General features: G+C 32.2%; 1 protein-coding gene across 1 annotated transcript in view; it reads left to right on the forward strand.

The window, feature by feature from the left end:
- Nucleotides 1-241: 241 nt before the first annotated feature.
- Nucleotides 242-16,772, forward strand: part of LOC127720329 (28S ribosomal protein S22, mitochondrial-like) — a 30,278-nt gene continuing 13,747 nt past the window's right edge. The window contains exons 1-4 of the mRNA XM_052226898.1: nt 242-354; nt 8,317-8,510; nt 11,424-11,588; nt 12,567-12,710. Of these exons, the coding sequence (XP_052082858.1) occupies nt 276-354; nt 8,317-8,510; nt 11,424-11,588; nt 12,567-12,710 (582 nt within the window). The 5' untranslated portion in view covers nt 242-275. The remainder of the gene's footprint in view (nt 355-8,316; nt 8,511-11,423; nt 11,589-12,566; nt 12,711-16,772) is intronic.

The raw sequence follows: 16,772 nt of genomic DNA on the forward strand, positions 1-16,772 counted from the left end.
CGGACCGTCAAACAACAATAAATTTAACCTACAAATCCTTGCTCTAGGTGCTTTTATTTCAATTATTTTAATTCAAAGTACTATTTACCAAAAAGTTTTCTTCGTGATGAACTTTTTAAACTATTTTATCTTCCCACGATATTTAGATAATTTGTTTTATTTTAACTTTTTTTATTTGTGAGTTTTATTACGTCTATTGCGGTCCGTCGTTGTTCTTTCGATTCCGTTATTAGTTTTAATGAAGAAGGTAGACAACTCTGCAAAAACATGTGAAAATGTCCTGTCCTAATGAGTTAAGAATTTTCCAAAGGTTATTGAGAAGAACGATATGGTTGCATCGAAATTTCTCTGCTGGTAAAGGATCTAAACATAGTACTTTTTATGTTGTTTAATTATGCACCTTATTACTTATTTAAGTTGGTTTACAATTTTTAAATACCAGCATAAAAATTTACAGAGCCAGAGGGGTTCAGATGAGGATTTTAATTTTACTGTCAATAGCGGTAGCTATCCTATTTGGTATTTTATATAGGATAGCGACCTTCATTGACAGTTAAAACACATCCCTCCCAATAAACAAGCCCCTAGGGTACAGGGCCTAATCTAGGATTTTGAAGAGGGAGAAGTGACTTCTCCTTCCAAGAGAGAGAAGGGAGAAGTGGTCAATTTCTTGGAGAAGTGAGATTCCATTACCGTTTCGGTTGCATCTTGTTTTCATGCTTATCACTACGGAAATTGTTTTATATTCAATAAAAGATATACTTGCAGTTTTTTCATATGTTATTGTACACAATGTATATATAGAAAGTTCTTAGTAAAAAGGTTTAGACAATATTTAGTTGTTATTTATTTATTAATACCATTGTGTTCTAAATAAAATTTGTTGATTGGGACATGAGGGAGTAGCCTAGTGATATTATTATGATTATGATGCATTAAATTCATGTGCATCTGCCTCAATTTATTTTTAAAAGTCCAGAAAAAATATAACTCCCAGTTTTCCTGTTGAATTTCACATGACTGGGAATTTAATTTATACATGTATCACCACTTGTCATTATATTGTAAAACATTATTGAATGTCCAGGACATTATGTTAGTTGTAAATTGAGATTATCGTTAAAGATTGTAAGTCTATAAATGAAAATATTTTTCAATCGCATATTAATTATCCGACAAAGAGCTAATTTCTATCATTTTTTAAAAATATCATCCATATCAACGAAAAGGTCGTGAGAAACAATCCACTGCTGATCACAACCTGGTCGAGTGTCGTACGTTTGCCATCACATTATCCATCAGCAGTCTTTCTACCTTTTATATTTCAATTTTATTCAATCAATATAATAAATCTACCGTTAATTCCAACCTTTTACCTACCGAATAGTAAAATTGATCGACTCGTGTAAGTTGTAAAAGTAAAACAAATCAGCTGAGTGATTACGCAACATCCTCAGATGAAAATTATCGTAAAATGATAACTTAAAACAGACGGTCAGTTTTCCGTTTGAACAGTTTTGAAAGTTATATCAGAGGATGTTCAAAGTCGCCGTTGTATTTATTTAATTTGATCGTTGACAGTATTAGTCCTGGGTCGTTTCAAAAATCTCGATTTTCCTTGTCAGCCGCCATTTTTTTTACCTGTGAGACTTGTCAATCACAAGTTGTCTCCCTTTAATGATTTTGATAGCGATTTGACTTCGCTATGAAGTCAGTCGGCCGGCGAGATTTAGCGATTTTCAAAATTCTTTGGCGACTTAAATTGTCATTTCGCCGGCAAGATTATGGCCTGAGGGTATAATGTTCTTGTGCACATGTCTAGTGTATATATTTTCATTTTGATTGAACTATTATTTATTATGCAGTTGATTATAAGTTATAAGTAGGCATTGAAAACGAAACAATTACAAAAATGTTATTGTAAGTTGGACACCATTTGCAGGAATGCTATGGGTTAGGAACTGATTAATTACGAACGTAACTATATATGACACAGTTTAAGGTTACCGTTACAATTATTGAACTTTTAACCAGCTTTAATTTGTCGCTGAATTCTCTGATATGCTTTAATTTACTATCATTATTCAACAAATAATGTTCAAATTGTTTTAAATGGTTTTAATGTTCTTCAAAATACAATGTAATACTACAGTTTAGTAGTGCTAAAGGCAAATAGTATAGTTCAATGGTTCAATGTTTAGAAGAGAAGTGTTATTCCCATTACCAAATTTTCTTTGGGTGAAAAATTTATGTAATAATTATAATTGTAAAATATCCTTATTCATGTTATTAGTGATCATGAAACAGTGGACCTACAAACTGATTAAATACAGTCAGGGGACTTACTTAAATGAGTGATTAAGAAATCACTGATTCAAGTAACTTTTTTTCAGAAATATGTTGGAAGTAAGAGTTGTCTTTCTTTAATAATCACCCATTTAAGTAGTACAAATAAATCACTAGACTAAGTGATTTAATTTTATTGTAGCTTTAAAAATACACTTCTAATGATCCAGGGACTAATTATGTTGCTAAAATTATCAGAACCAACATCTGTGTTGTTAGGATGACCAGTCATGTCAGGTGATGACCTTGTACACTGAATCTGGGATAATGACATGAAAATCACTTGTTTAAGTATCATACCTCTAGTTTCTTCAAAACCATCACTTCTTTAAGTATTATTATTTTAATTATCCCCACTAATTTCAACACCGTCGAACAGTGAAATTTTGGATGCGAACAGTAATATTTTATTACATAATCTGTAAGATGAAACCTTGAAAAATACTAACCAATGCTGGGAAAAATCTGTTACGAAAGTATTAGATTATTATGTAAAGCTTCATTATAGCATATTTTTCAACAAATATAGGATTTACAGATGAATGATTGCATCAAAGGCATAAACCTTGCTACTTAAAAGAAGCAAAAGTTTCATTTTTTTCAATTTTATTAATAGTTAGATATAATTTAAACCTGTACATGTATGTTTAAAATTTTGGTAAAACTACAAAATCACAGAATTTCTAATTTGCTACTTAAATGAGTGATCAACAAATCACTGATTTCAGTAATTCCCCTGACTGAAATAGGGGTTAAAACAAAATAAAAGAATATAAATATATGACTTTAAAGTTTGACATTTTAAATTCAGTTAAATATGTTGAATGATTCGTTATTATCAATTGAATAAGGTTGAGATCTCATAAACATGTTTAACCCCGCCGCAATTTTGCGCCTGTCCCAAGTCAGGAGCCTCTAGCCTTTGTCAGTCTTGTATTATTTTTAATTTTAGTTTCTTGTGTACAATTTGGAGTTTAGTATGGCGTTCATTATCACTGAACTAGTATATATATTTGTTTAGGGGTAAGCTGAAGGACGCCTCCGGGTGCGGGAATTTCTCGCTGCATTGAAGACCTGTTGGTGACCTTCTGCTGTTGTCTGTTCTATGGTCGGGTTGTTGTCTCTTTGACACATTCCCCATTTCCATTCTCAATTTTATTGTATCTCATATATATGTAAACATATTTGGATTAGTTTAATTCATGTTATACTTTATCAGGTGTTATAAAAAAACTGTGAAGTCATATAAGAGATTCATGAACTAACAAAACTTCTTCAACACACACCCAACAAATAAATTGGTCAAAAACTAAATTTTCTAAAATTTTCTTCAGTATTTCATTTTCCTCAGTATTTCAAGCTCAAGATGAAGTAATGCTTGTCATCTAACAACAAAGAAAAAAACTAATGAATTTGACAGTCTTGGACAAGATCAACTATAAAGTACAAAATTACAATCCAGTTTACGATATATCTAATTGAAATGATGCATTACAATGCTAGAATTGTAATTCTCTGCAAAAAAAAAAGAATGTCACATGATCAATAGCTTTATAGAGCTTATAAATCAAACCAAATCAAATTAGATTTCTTTATTCTTAATTAAAGGACCCATATAGAGCATATAAATCACAAAGTTCATACAATATATCCCCACAAACAACTCGTGCAATCAAATATACATGCTGATTATTAGTGATTAATTTAATTTTGGATGAAACACGTCTTCTGATTGGCTGAGAAAATTTTGTTTATCAGCTCATAGACATAATTTTGTCATGTGACCGTGACGTTATCAACGTTTTTTCACGATTTACTCCTTAAAAATGGAATTTAGAATTAAATTATAAGGAATGATTGTAATATTTTTTCTGTCTATTCGAAATAACAGAAAAAATGTGGTGCACACTGTTAAATAACCCGCTACGCGCGTTATTCAGTGTGCACCACATTTTTGATGTTATTTCTTCATAGACAGAAAAAATATTACAGTTATTCCTTAATTAAAAATGATTATAGGAAGAAATATAGAAACATGATTAAGAACTTATTATAAAAACATGAGGGGAGAGAGCCAGTACAAAGAGGGATAACTCCATTTGTTCACCTTAACTTGCATGTATGTATCATTTTACTGATCTCATCTTTAGAATGTTATTTAGGTACAGACCAAATATACTGTATTATAATGTAAATCTTCATTTATCATGATCCAGATATAAAGAATTGACTGAGAAATAATTCTTTCTTGCAATGCTCTTTGCTCATTGTCGAGCCTTCGACTTTAGTCGAAAAAGCGAGACATAGCGATCCTACATTCCGTCAGCGTCGTCGTCGTCGTCGTCGGCGGCGTCCACAAATATTCACTCTGTGGTTAAAGTTTTTGAAATTTTAATAACTTTCATAAACTATCCTGGATTTCTACCAAACTTGGACAGAAGCTTGTTTATGATCATAAGATAGTATCCAGAAGTAAATTTAAAAAAAAATAAAATTCCATTTTTTCCGTATTTTACTTATAAATGGACTTAGTTTTTCTGCCGGGAAATATTACATTCACTCTGTGGTTAAAGTTTTTAAAATTTTAATAACTTTCTTAAACTATCCTGGGTTTCTACCAAACTTGGACAGAAGCTTGTTTATGATCATAAGATAGTATCCAGAAGTAAATTTTGTAAAAAAAAAAATCCATTTTTTCCTTATTTTACTTTTAAATGGACTCAGATTTTCTGCCAGGAAACAACACATTCACTCTGTGGTTAAAGTTTTTAAAATTTTAATAACTTTCTTATACTATTTTGGATTTGTACCAAACTTGGACAGAAGCTTGTTTAAGATCAAAAGCTAGTATCTAGAAGGAAATTTTGTAAAAAAATAAATCCATTTTTTCAGTATTTTACTTTTAAATGGACTTAGATTTTCTGCCAGGAAACAACACATTCACTCTGTGGTTAAAGTTTTTAAAATTTTAATAACTTTCTTATACTATTTTGGATTTGTACCAAACTTGGACAGAAGCTTGTTTATGGTCAAATGCTAGTATCTAGAAGGAAATTTTTTTTTTCTTCCAGTTAACATTACATTCAGTCTGCAGTTAATGTTTTTAAACATTTATTAGATTCATAAACTATCCTGGATTTTTACCAAACTTGGACAGAAGCTTCTTACAATCAAAAGATAGTATCAAGAGGAATATTTTTATTGATTTACTTCCTCATTTTTGTTGAGCCTGCGATTAGCAGAAAAAGTAGGCGAGACACTGGGTTCCGTGGAACCCTTACGAATTTTTTTATATGGTAAGGCGTTTTATTTGTCAATATCTTTATACTGAGTGTATGAAAATTTAGAACTTTTGTACTTCAATGTGGACCTATATATCAGTTCAAAAGGCATCCTTTTTTGGAATATAGTAATTTTGGTCTTCTTCGGACAGGGAATGGGGACGCTTAATTCAATACTTTAAATTCAGAAATTATTGCGTGCATTTATTATTGCTATTTTTGAAGAATGGACAGAAATGCGAGATTAATTATTGTGATTTAAGGAAGAGCTGCGTACAGATACATGTTTCAGATATCAAAATGCGAGTTCTTATTTTTGCGATACTTACCCAGTCGCATTATTCGCATTAATATAAAAATCTCGCAATAATTCTGAATTTACAGTGCTTTGTGGAAAGAGAATGCCACACTCTCTGCATGTTATGAACCCTTGCAGCAACTCTTTTAGGGGGCTGTCTGTAGGTGACCTGTTGCAAGACTAAATTTCTGTTCCTATCCAATAAACCCTCATTTACCAATGGTAGTCAGAATTTCTTGACCGTCATCCCCAACTATTTGTACAAGTAATCTTTATTTACTTGAAGAAGTAAATTATTATATACTTATATAAGTAAGTTATAATGTTTGAATAATCTCCCCTTAATTTTCTCAAAAATTTACTTGTATAAGTAATTATGCCCCTGCCATTGCGGAGGGGGCATTAAGTTTTACCCTTGTCCGTCTTTACGTACGTACATTTTGTACGTGAGTCAGTTCGTACGTCCCAAAATTGGTTTCTGTTCTCTAATTTTAGTTTGCCTCAACCAAATGTTATGAAACTTATACACAATGCTTATTAACACAAAACACAGGTCAAGTTTGAATTTGGGTGGCCTCACTTTTACTGTTCTAGAGTTATGCCCCTTTACAAATGGAAAAATTGCTGAATTTTTCGTTTCCGTTCTCTAACTTTAGTTTTCCTCAACCAAATGTTATGAAACTTATACACAATGCTTATTCCACAAAACACAGATCAAGTTTGAATTTTGGTGGTGTCACTTTAACCGTTCTAGAGTTATGCCTCTTTACAAATGGAAAAATTGCTGAATTTTTCAATTCCATTCTCTAACTTTAGTTTGCCTCAACCAAATGTTATGAAACTTATACACAATGCTTATTACCACAAAACACAGATCAAGTTTGAATTTTGGTGGGGTCACTTTTACCGTTCTAGAGTTATGCCTCTTTACAAATTGAAAAATTGCTGAATTTTTCGTTTCCGTTCTCTTACTTCAGTTTGCCTCAATCAAATGTTAAACTTATACACAATACTTATTACCACAAAACTCAGATCAAGTACAAATTTGGGTAGTGTCACTTTTACAGTTCATGAGTTATGTCCCTTTATAACGTTATTATGCATGTGGGAGCATCATCTGTGTCCCATGGACACATTCCCCATTTATTTATTTTTACAATCCCGAAAAATTCTCAAGTTTTGAGATGTAAAAACATGCCTATAACAAATTTTCTCAGGTTAGCTCATAATTTTTTATTAAAGTTCAATGATTCATCTCATTAATTCAACAAAGAAACTAATTGCGCAAATATCTTAAGTATTTGCGCAAGGCCTTCAAAAATTGCCCCTTGGGGGCTTATAAATGTGCAGTGTTCTGAAGATAACAGACAAATGAGATTTTCATTGTCAATGAAATTACACTTAAATGATAAGTAAAGACATCTGCAAGGACAGACAATTAAAAATTCTATTAGAACAAAGAAGTCCTAAGAAATTCAAGAAAACAAGATAGGATGACTTTTTTACTTGTATAAGTAAAAGAATCTGAATGTCTAAGGGACATAACTAAGCCAAAAAATAATTTACCTATACAAGTAAATAAAATACACTTGTATAAGTACCCTACAAATTTACTTATATAAGTATATTAATATTTACTTCTTCTAGTAAATAAACTAATTACTTGTACATGTAGTACCCCTGACTGATTACAGAAACTACCTGTTATATTTACATGTATTGTTAATTTGTTCTCGTCCTAATTAGATATAAGAAGATGTGGTATGAGTGGCAATGAGACAACTCTCCATCCAAGTCACAATTTATAAAAGTAAACCATTATAGGTCAAAGTACGGTCTTCAACACACAGCCTTGGCTCACACCAAACAGCAAGCTATAAAGGGCCCCAAAAATTACTAGTGTAAAACCATTCAAACGGGAAAACCAACGGTCTAATCTATATAAAAAGCGAGAAACGAGAAACACTTATGAACCACATCAACAAACGACAACTACTGAACACCAGATTCCTGACTTTGGACAGGTGCAAACAATTGCAGCGGGTTTAAACGTTTTAATGGTACCAAACCTTCACCCTTATCTGAAACATAGTGTAACATCACAACATAGAAAGACACACTATAAAATATCAATTGAAATGGCATAACTCAATCAAAAGACATATTAACACCAGTGAATATACACTGAACAAATAAATTTGATCTACGATACAATATAAACATGCATTAAATATTTGCCACTGGATGTTATTCAACCAACAATCAATTAATCAATCTGTTATTTGAAGAAAAAAAACCCAAATAACCGCTTATTTTTTTGAAATAACTATTTTCAATATTGCTTCAATGATGTCCTTGATTGTTCATACTATATATTTTTTTCATAAATAGGTGCAAGCAGTCCCCCTGGAAAGTCTGCTAGCTTACACAACAAAGATCCTTTACCAGTATTTCTCCAAGAAAGAGTTCAGACAATACTGAAACAGATGACTGGCTTTGATATGGCCAAAGTGTTTTCATTTAATTTAACATCAAAAGGGAAGAAACCTACATTTGCTTTAGTTACAGATGAACAACTGGAAGAGGTGAATACTTGAAACGGTTTAGAATTAGAACTTATACATATTTTATACTGACAGGTCATGTGTGAAAAAGGTCAAAGTTCATTCTTTATATTTTTATTGACACACATTCATTATGATATAAAAAGATGTGGTATGATTACCAATAGACGTATTTACACTTGTATGCAAATTTGTCCGCCATTACTTAAATTCACACAAGTTCCCGTAAAATTTGACATCACAATTTAAAAAATTTGACGTCATAATTAAAAAGTGATTGTTGCTTGACGTCAGAAGGTTATTCGGAGACAGATCTAAGGTCATTCAGAGACAAAATTCAGCTAAATACCAAAAGTGTAAATACGTTTATTAGATAACTCTCCACCGGAGACCAAAAGTTAGAAGTTAACAAATATAGGTAACTGTACTGCCTTCAACAAATGAGCAAAACCCATAATGCATAGTAAGCATATGACATTTTAGAATTAGACAGAGATGTTGTGAATTTAAAGCAATATGAATCATATATGCACAATTATTTTATATGCTTGTAGTTATATGCATTATTGAAGCATTTTTAGCTGAAAATAATTGCACAACATGTTAACTTAAAATTTGCATTCTGGATTTGCATTAATTTTATTTTTGTACAATGTATATACTTTTGAAGTAAATTTATATCATGTATATATGTCATCCTTTGTGAAAATACTTTAATTTACTTATAAATATGGCAAAGTGGTGAAAGGTTAATTTTTTTCTGAATATTTATACAGTCAGGATTCTACTTCGTTAAAATTATCTCCCCATTACGCCACCTTATTATAATCGTAAAAATGGAAGCCATTGTAGTGATGACGCGCTGTCAATAAGCTCTTGAAAGCCGTTAAATTTATCCACATAGCGTCATTACGATCCTTATATTCCATTTGTATTTTAAAAGACAAATGTATCTACTAGCTATTGAGCATCATTTAATGTACTTTTATGCATTTGGTCAACTTAAAACTATTGTCTGATTGGTTGTCATGGGGGAATTTTTGAAAGTTAAAAAATATTTAAAAAAATTCTGATTAAATATTTTGTGGAAGGGCACTCTAAAGATTTTCAGAGATTGATGACTAATTACCCTAGATAACACACAGAAAAAATGAAGTTTTTTTTAAGTTATGCATTTTTAAGATCCACCTGAAAAGTCTGTTGTCAAGTACTTTTAGTAAAAATTTGTTATTTGAACACACCTACTCTGTTGTTATGACTCATTAAAAAGGTATTTCACTTGACCCATATATTTCATCTTTTAGTACGGTAAATTTTAATGTTATTGTATCAACCTAGAGCCTAAATATATAAAAATAATAGAATCTGAAGCGAGATGATGTACCAAATACTTTTCTTTTATATGTTTTCAAGACAGAATAGTCAACTCAAACAAGCCTGAACATAAAAAGGTGTACTCGACTTTCTCTTTTCGATGAAATTATTGCCTATTTTGGGGATTTTTTCCCCAAAAACTGCCGTCAGGGGGCAGAGATGCAAATTAATGCTTTAAAGAGATCAATCTATTATCTTTCTTTGGAATTTTTGCGGCGGAATTTATGCTTATGCACAAAAAAGATCCACATGAATTTTCACCTACCACAATCCACTGTTTTGTGAAAATTTGTCTATAATTGAAAAGTTTACAAATATCTCGAAGCTCCATACAATAATTCAAGATAAAAAACAAATACATAAGATGCATAAAATCCTAAATTAGGCACATTCATTAAACTTTTAAAGCCCATGGAAACAGATGTAAACAATTCAAATTTACCAACTTGGCCTTTTTTACCTTCTAACAAAGAGTTCCATTTCTTTTGTTTAATTTCAACTGGGTTTCCGCCTGTATACGTAGGTCTTTTTGATGTAATTTAAAAAATTTTCCCATTTTAATTTGAATATGAATAAGTGAGATGTTGGAAATATGTCATTGAGACAGCAAACAAAAGACACATGAGAACTTCAAAGATATATTTAAGTCAACTTACAGTTATGACTTTCTTCAACAATAGACAATTTAAGTGGCTATACAATTCGTTGAGCTTTGATCACCCTAAATCTGGAAAAGTTGCAAATAAATTAACATGAGAACACCCAAGATCTGCTGTTAATAACAAATTACCTAAATGAAGAGAAACTATTTTTTATACCTTTTTTTTTTTTAGCTCACCTGGCCCTTAACATGCTTAAGGGTGATCTTATTACGTTACTGTCATGACCTTGTGCAATACTCAAAACTAACTGTGTACTGTAATTTCAGAAATTATTGCGAGGTTTTTATTAATGCAAATAATTCGATTGGGTAAATTAATGAAATTCTTAAATTATGTAAAAACTAAGGTGTCAACTCCCTCAGGCAAAGTTGACCTTAGATGGATTTGGCTATTTTTTAAAGTCCATTTTGGTCATATATCTCTTCAACTCTTCCAGTTCTAATACATTCTTGGCTTTCAAATTTTTGACTTTGAGCGTTCCTGATGAAGGTATATCCAGAAAAGCACTTCAGATGCATGAAATTTATAACTTGTTGTTTTCATTTTTATACAGCACTGGGTCGATACCTCTGCTGGTGGACTATCAGTCCCAGAGGGTATTATCAGCTCAGTAGTCAGTACTTCTGTACTGACATGATTTATAACAAACCTTTCTAAAATTGTCCGTTTATAAATTTTTAAGTTATAAAGAAACTAAGGTTTCAGCTCCCTCAGGCAAAGTTTATCTTAGATGGATTTGGCTATATTTTTAGGTCCTTTTTGGTCATATAGCTCTTCAAATGTTTCAGTTCTCATAAATCCTTGGCTTTCAAATATTTGGCTTTGAACGTTCCTCATGAAGGTAAGTGTTGTTTTCATTTTTTACAGTACTTCACAATTAACAATTTTTTCTTTTCAGATGCATTTGAAAGCCATAAGAAAGGCAGTGTACAAACTACAGATGCCACCAGTAATGAAGGCTGATGAACCAGTGGATCAAGTGTTTGGTCAAGATCCTGAGATAGCTAATCTTTTAGACTTCAAATTTGTCTTCACAGACATTAGTATGGGACTTAAAGACAGAGTAAGTTAAGAAAAAATGTATAACAAGAATACAGAACTCCACAAGGTAAATTAAAAAAATGAGAAGTCGATAAAAACTGACAAAAATTAAACAATATCAACCAACATTAGGTTAGATCTAGAGATAGTTATCTGTTAGACTATATTGGTAGGTTAGGTTAGATCCAGAGATAGCAAATCTTTTATACTTCAAATATGTATTTATAGACATTAGTATGGGACTAAAAATAGGTTTGTATTATAGTTAAAAATAGATAAATACAGAACTCCAAGGTTAATTAAAAAAGGGGAAGTCCATTAGAATCAGACTTAAAGGAGGCAGAAACACCAAGAAGACATTCAAAAGTCATAAGTTGAAGATAAACTTGAAATGCCATGGCTGAGATGAAAATGACGAAACGAAAAACAAGTCTGCAAAAAACTACATAGGAAACTAAAGACAGAGCAACACAACCCCACCAAATACTGGGAGTGAACTGAGGTGCTCTCGAAGTGTAAGCAATTCATGCTTTGCATGTGGCACCTGTCATGTTGCTGGTGCAAGTTAAGATTGGGTATGTTAATTGAAGGATAAATTTGTAAATTTGTATTTTGAAATATGAATTAGTTATGCATATAACAGGCTATTATTTGAACTTGGAATTATTTTCAATTATGGAATTTGCATAATTTCTTGTGCTTGAAATTTTTAATAAATTCCATGTTTATTTGGTATTATAATGTTTTGAGCGGTTCATAACACTTCTCATACAATGTATTTTGTATAGATAGTGTTGTGCGCAGCACAGTACATTCTATTGAAAATGTACTATCTTCTTTGTAATAGAAAGTGTTGTGCGCAGCACAGAACATTAAAGTCCAAATAAACATGGAATTTATTAAAAATTTCAAACACAAGAAATTATGCAAATTCCATAATCAAAAATAATTCCAAGTTTAAATAATAGCCTGTTATATGTAGTACTTATGTTTTATTCAGGATAGACATGTGACAGTGAGGGACACGGATGGTAGTCTGAGACCTGCAACGTCAGATGAAAAACAGAGAGCATGTCAGATGTACAGTACAAATGAAGTTCGGAAAGTTATAATGCCAAAAATGTTTGAAACAGATCATCTTGAGGTTATTATATAGGACTAGGACAAACTGTATAAGGAATGTTCCATAAATTAAATTATGAGGCTGGTTCAGAAGGCATTTTTTTTTTATTTTACTATGTCAAGTATAAAATTATGTTTGATTATTTCTTATAACTGTGCAGGCAATCTTCCTTAAATTATCGCCACTTATCAAATTTGAATAGAAATGGTCTCAAACCCAGCAGCTGAAAAGTAAATTTTAATATGACCTTTTCTAGAAAATATGAAATTGATGAAATATTATATATTTAATAACAATGCACTACATCATCCTTTTTTGCTCACCTGGCCCAAAGGGCCAAGTGAGCTTTTCTCATCACTTGGCGTCAGTCGTCCGTCGTCGTTAACTTTTACAAAAATCTTCTTCTCTGAAACTACTGGGCCAAATTTGACCAAACTTGGCCACAATCATCATTGGGGTATCTAGTTTAAAAAATGTGTCCGGTGACCCAACCAACCAACCAAGATGGCCGCCATGGCTAAAAATAGAACATAGGGGTAAAATGTAGATTTTGGCTTATATCTCTGAAACCAAAGCATTTAGAGCAAATCTGACAGGGGTTAAAATTGTTTATCAGGTCAAGATCTATCTGCCCTGAAATTTTCAGACAAATCAGACAACCTGTTGTTGGGTTGCTGCCCCTGAATTGGTTATTTTAAGGAAATTTTGCCGTTTTTGGTTATTATCTTGAATATTATTATAGATAGAGATAAACTGTAAACAGCAATAATGTTCAGCAAAGTAAGATCTACAAATAAGTCAAACTTGACCAAAATGGTCAGTTGACCCCTTAAGCCTTAAGGAGTTATTGCCCTTTATAGTCAATTTTTAACCATTTTTTCGTAAATTTTTGTAATCTTTTACAAAAATCTTCTCCTCTGAAACTACGAAGACAAATTTAACCAAACTTGTCCACAATCATCATTAGGGTATCTAGTTTAAAAAATGTGTCCGATGACCCCGCCCGCAAACCAAGATGTCCGACATGGCTAAAAAATAGTACATAGGGTAAAATGCAGTTTTTGGCTCATATCTCTGAAACCAAAGCATTTAGAGCAAATCTGATGAGGATAAAATTGTTCATTAGGTCAAGATCTATCTGCCCTGAAATTTTCAGACCAATCAGGTAACCCGTTGTTGGGTTAGCTGCCCCTGAATTGGTAATTTTATGGAAATTTTACCGTTTTTATACGACCGCAAAAAAAATTTTGTGGTCGTATATTGGTATGACGTTGGCGTCGTTGTCGTCGTCGTCGTTGTCCGAAGACACATTGGTTTTCGCACTCTAACTTTAGTTTTAGGGAATGGATCTCTATGAAATTTTACCATAAGGTTCAATACCACAAAAGGAAGGTGGGGATTGATTTTGGGGGTTATGGTACCAACAGTTAAGGAATTAGGGGCCAAAAAGGGGCCAAAAATAAGCATTTTTGTAACTTCCAGACATAACTTGTGTGTTAGTGTATGGATCTCTCTGACATTGTACCACAAGGTTCCAAATCACAAAGGGAATGCTGGGATAGATTTTGGGGGTAATTGCCTCCAAATTTTAGGAATTAGAGGCCAAAAAGGGGCAAAAAACAAGCATTTTTCTAGTTTCATGACCATAACTTGTGTGTAAGTGTATGGATCTTTATGAAATTGTACTACAAGGTTCCATATCACAAAGGGAATGCTGGGATTGATTTTGGGGGTAATTTCCTCTAAATTTTTGGAATTAAGGGCCAAAAAGGGGCAAAAAACAAGCATTTTTCTAGTTTCATGACAATAACTTGTGTGTAAGTGTATGGATCTTTATGAAATTGTACTACAAGGTTCCATATCACAAAGGGAAAGCTGGAATTGATTTTTGGGGGTAATTGCCCACAATGTTTAGGAATAAGGGGCCAAAAATAAGCATTTTTCTAGTTTCCAGACAATAACTTGTGTTCAAGTGTATGGATCTCCCTGAAATTGAACTGCAAGGTATCATACCATAAAGGGAAGGCTGGGATTGATTTTGGGGGTAATTCCCTAGAAATTTGAGGAATTAGGGGCCATAAAGGGGCAAAAAAAACAAGCATTTTTCTAGTTTCAGGACAATAACTTGTGTGTAAGTGTATGGATCTTTATGAAATTGTACTGCAAAGTTCCATATCACAAAGGGAAAGCTGGGTTTGAGTTTGGGGGTAATTGCCCTAAATGTTTAGGAATTTGGGGCCAAAAAGGGACAAAAAACAAGCATTTTTCAAGTTTCCAGACAATAACTTGTGTTCAAGTGTATGGATCTCTCTGAAATTGTACTTATACATGTGAACCTCCCGATGGGAGTACAATAATCCCGTTTTCAGGGGTCTACTCCGGACCTCCCGTTGAAGACAAAAAAATCCCGTGTATGAAATATTTCATGAATGAAAAATTTCAGCCCAACATATCTGGTGTAACTGACATTACTGAAGTTATATTTTACCTGTAAATCAATTAACATGCATAATTATATGGCTTCACTTGTCACCTTGGGTGTCAAACATACAGGTAATCAACGATTTTTACCTCAGGCTAACTGCCGTTGTGTAATAAAACTTTGTTTATTTAAAATGAATGTTGGGTTACTTCCCTTGATTTATCCTGTTTTAAGTTACTTTCCTTTAAATAATGTAAATTTTTAAAAGAATATAAATAAAATATAAATTGAACAAATAATCATAAAAGGATGGTAATTAAATGATTTTAAATGTCTTAGGACAAATAAAAAAATAATAATTTGAAAATTATTTGAGGGTTCTATACTTCCTTTCAAGGCTTAAATTGAAATTTATATAATAACTATGACCCATGAGTTCAGCTTGAATGGGTTACTTATCATGCATTAAAAATCAACTAACATAAAGATAAAAATAAAAGATCTACTTGCATAAAGATAAAAATAAAAGATCTACTTGCAGATAGATAAGCAAATGTTTTGATTGCAATGAATAATGGTAAAAAAGATATGACCTAAAAAATTTAAAGAACATACTAAAAAAGAAGAATGTTAGATTGAACAAGTTGAAAGTTCAAAAAGATAGAGAAAATTTATAAGTACAAGGGTACTATAAACATAATACATTTGGATGGAAAGTTGAAGGAAACACACTTTAACAGACAATTTCTACAGCACACGGTTACATTTACGACAGAATTTATGTAGATTAAAAACCTCCTGATCTGAGTCCTAATCTCCCAAACTCCTGATCTTAGTTTCACAGTCCATCACATGTATGTGTACTGCAAGGTACCATACCACAAAGGGAAGGCTGGGATTGAGTTTGGGGGTGATGAATCATAAGGGGGTTCAAAAAATTTGGGGGGGGGATTTTTTTTTCCTTTTTTTTCTTTAGAATTTTCCATTTTAAATTGGTTATTACTGATTTATATATAAAAGCAAATAATAATGATATGGTTTGAATAGATAAATTAAAATTTTTTAAGTTCTTAGACCACATTTATTCTGTGTCAGAAACCTATGCTGTGTCAAATATTTAATTACAATCCAAATTCAGTGGTGTATCAAGCTTGAATGTTGTGTCCATACTTGCCCCAACTGTTCAGGGTTCGACCTCTGCGGTCGTATCAAGCTGCGCCCCAGCGGAGCATTTTATTGGTTATTATCTTGAATATTATTATAGATCGAGATAAACTGTAAACAGCAATAATGTTCAGCAAAGTAAGATCTACAAATAAGTCAAACTTGACCAAAATGGTCAGTTGACCCCTTAAGGAGTTATTGCCCTTTATAGTCAATTTTAAACCATTTTTCGTAAATTTTTGTTATTTTTTACAAAAATCTTCTCCTCTGAAACTACTAAGATAAATTTAACCAAACTTGTCCACAATCATCATTAGGGTATCTAGTTTAAAAAATGTGTCCGATGACCCCGCCCGCGAACCAAGATGGCCGACATGGCTAAAAAATAGTACATAGGGTAAAATGCAGTTTTTGGCTCATATCTCTGAAACCAAAGCATTTAGAGCAAATCTGATGAGGATAAAATTGTTCATTAGGTCAAGATCTATCTGCCCTGA

The sequence above is a fragment of the Mytilus californianus genome, unplaced genomic scaffold (assembly GCF_021869535.1).
Source record: "Mytilus californianus isolate M0D057914Y unplaced genomic scaffold, xbMytCali1.0.p SCAF_11, whole genome shotgun sequence".
NCBI lineage: Eukaryota > Metazoa > Mollusca > Bivalvia > Mytilida > Mytilidae > Mytilus > Mytilus californianus.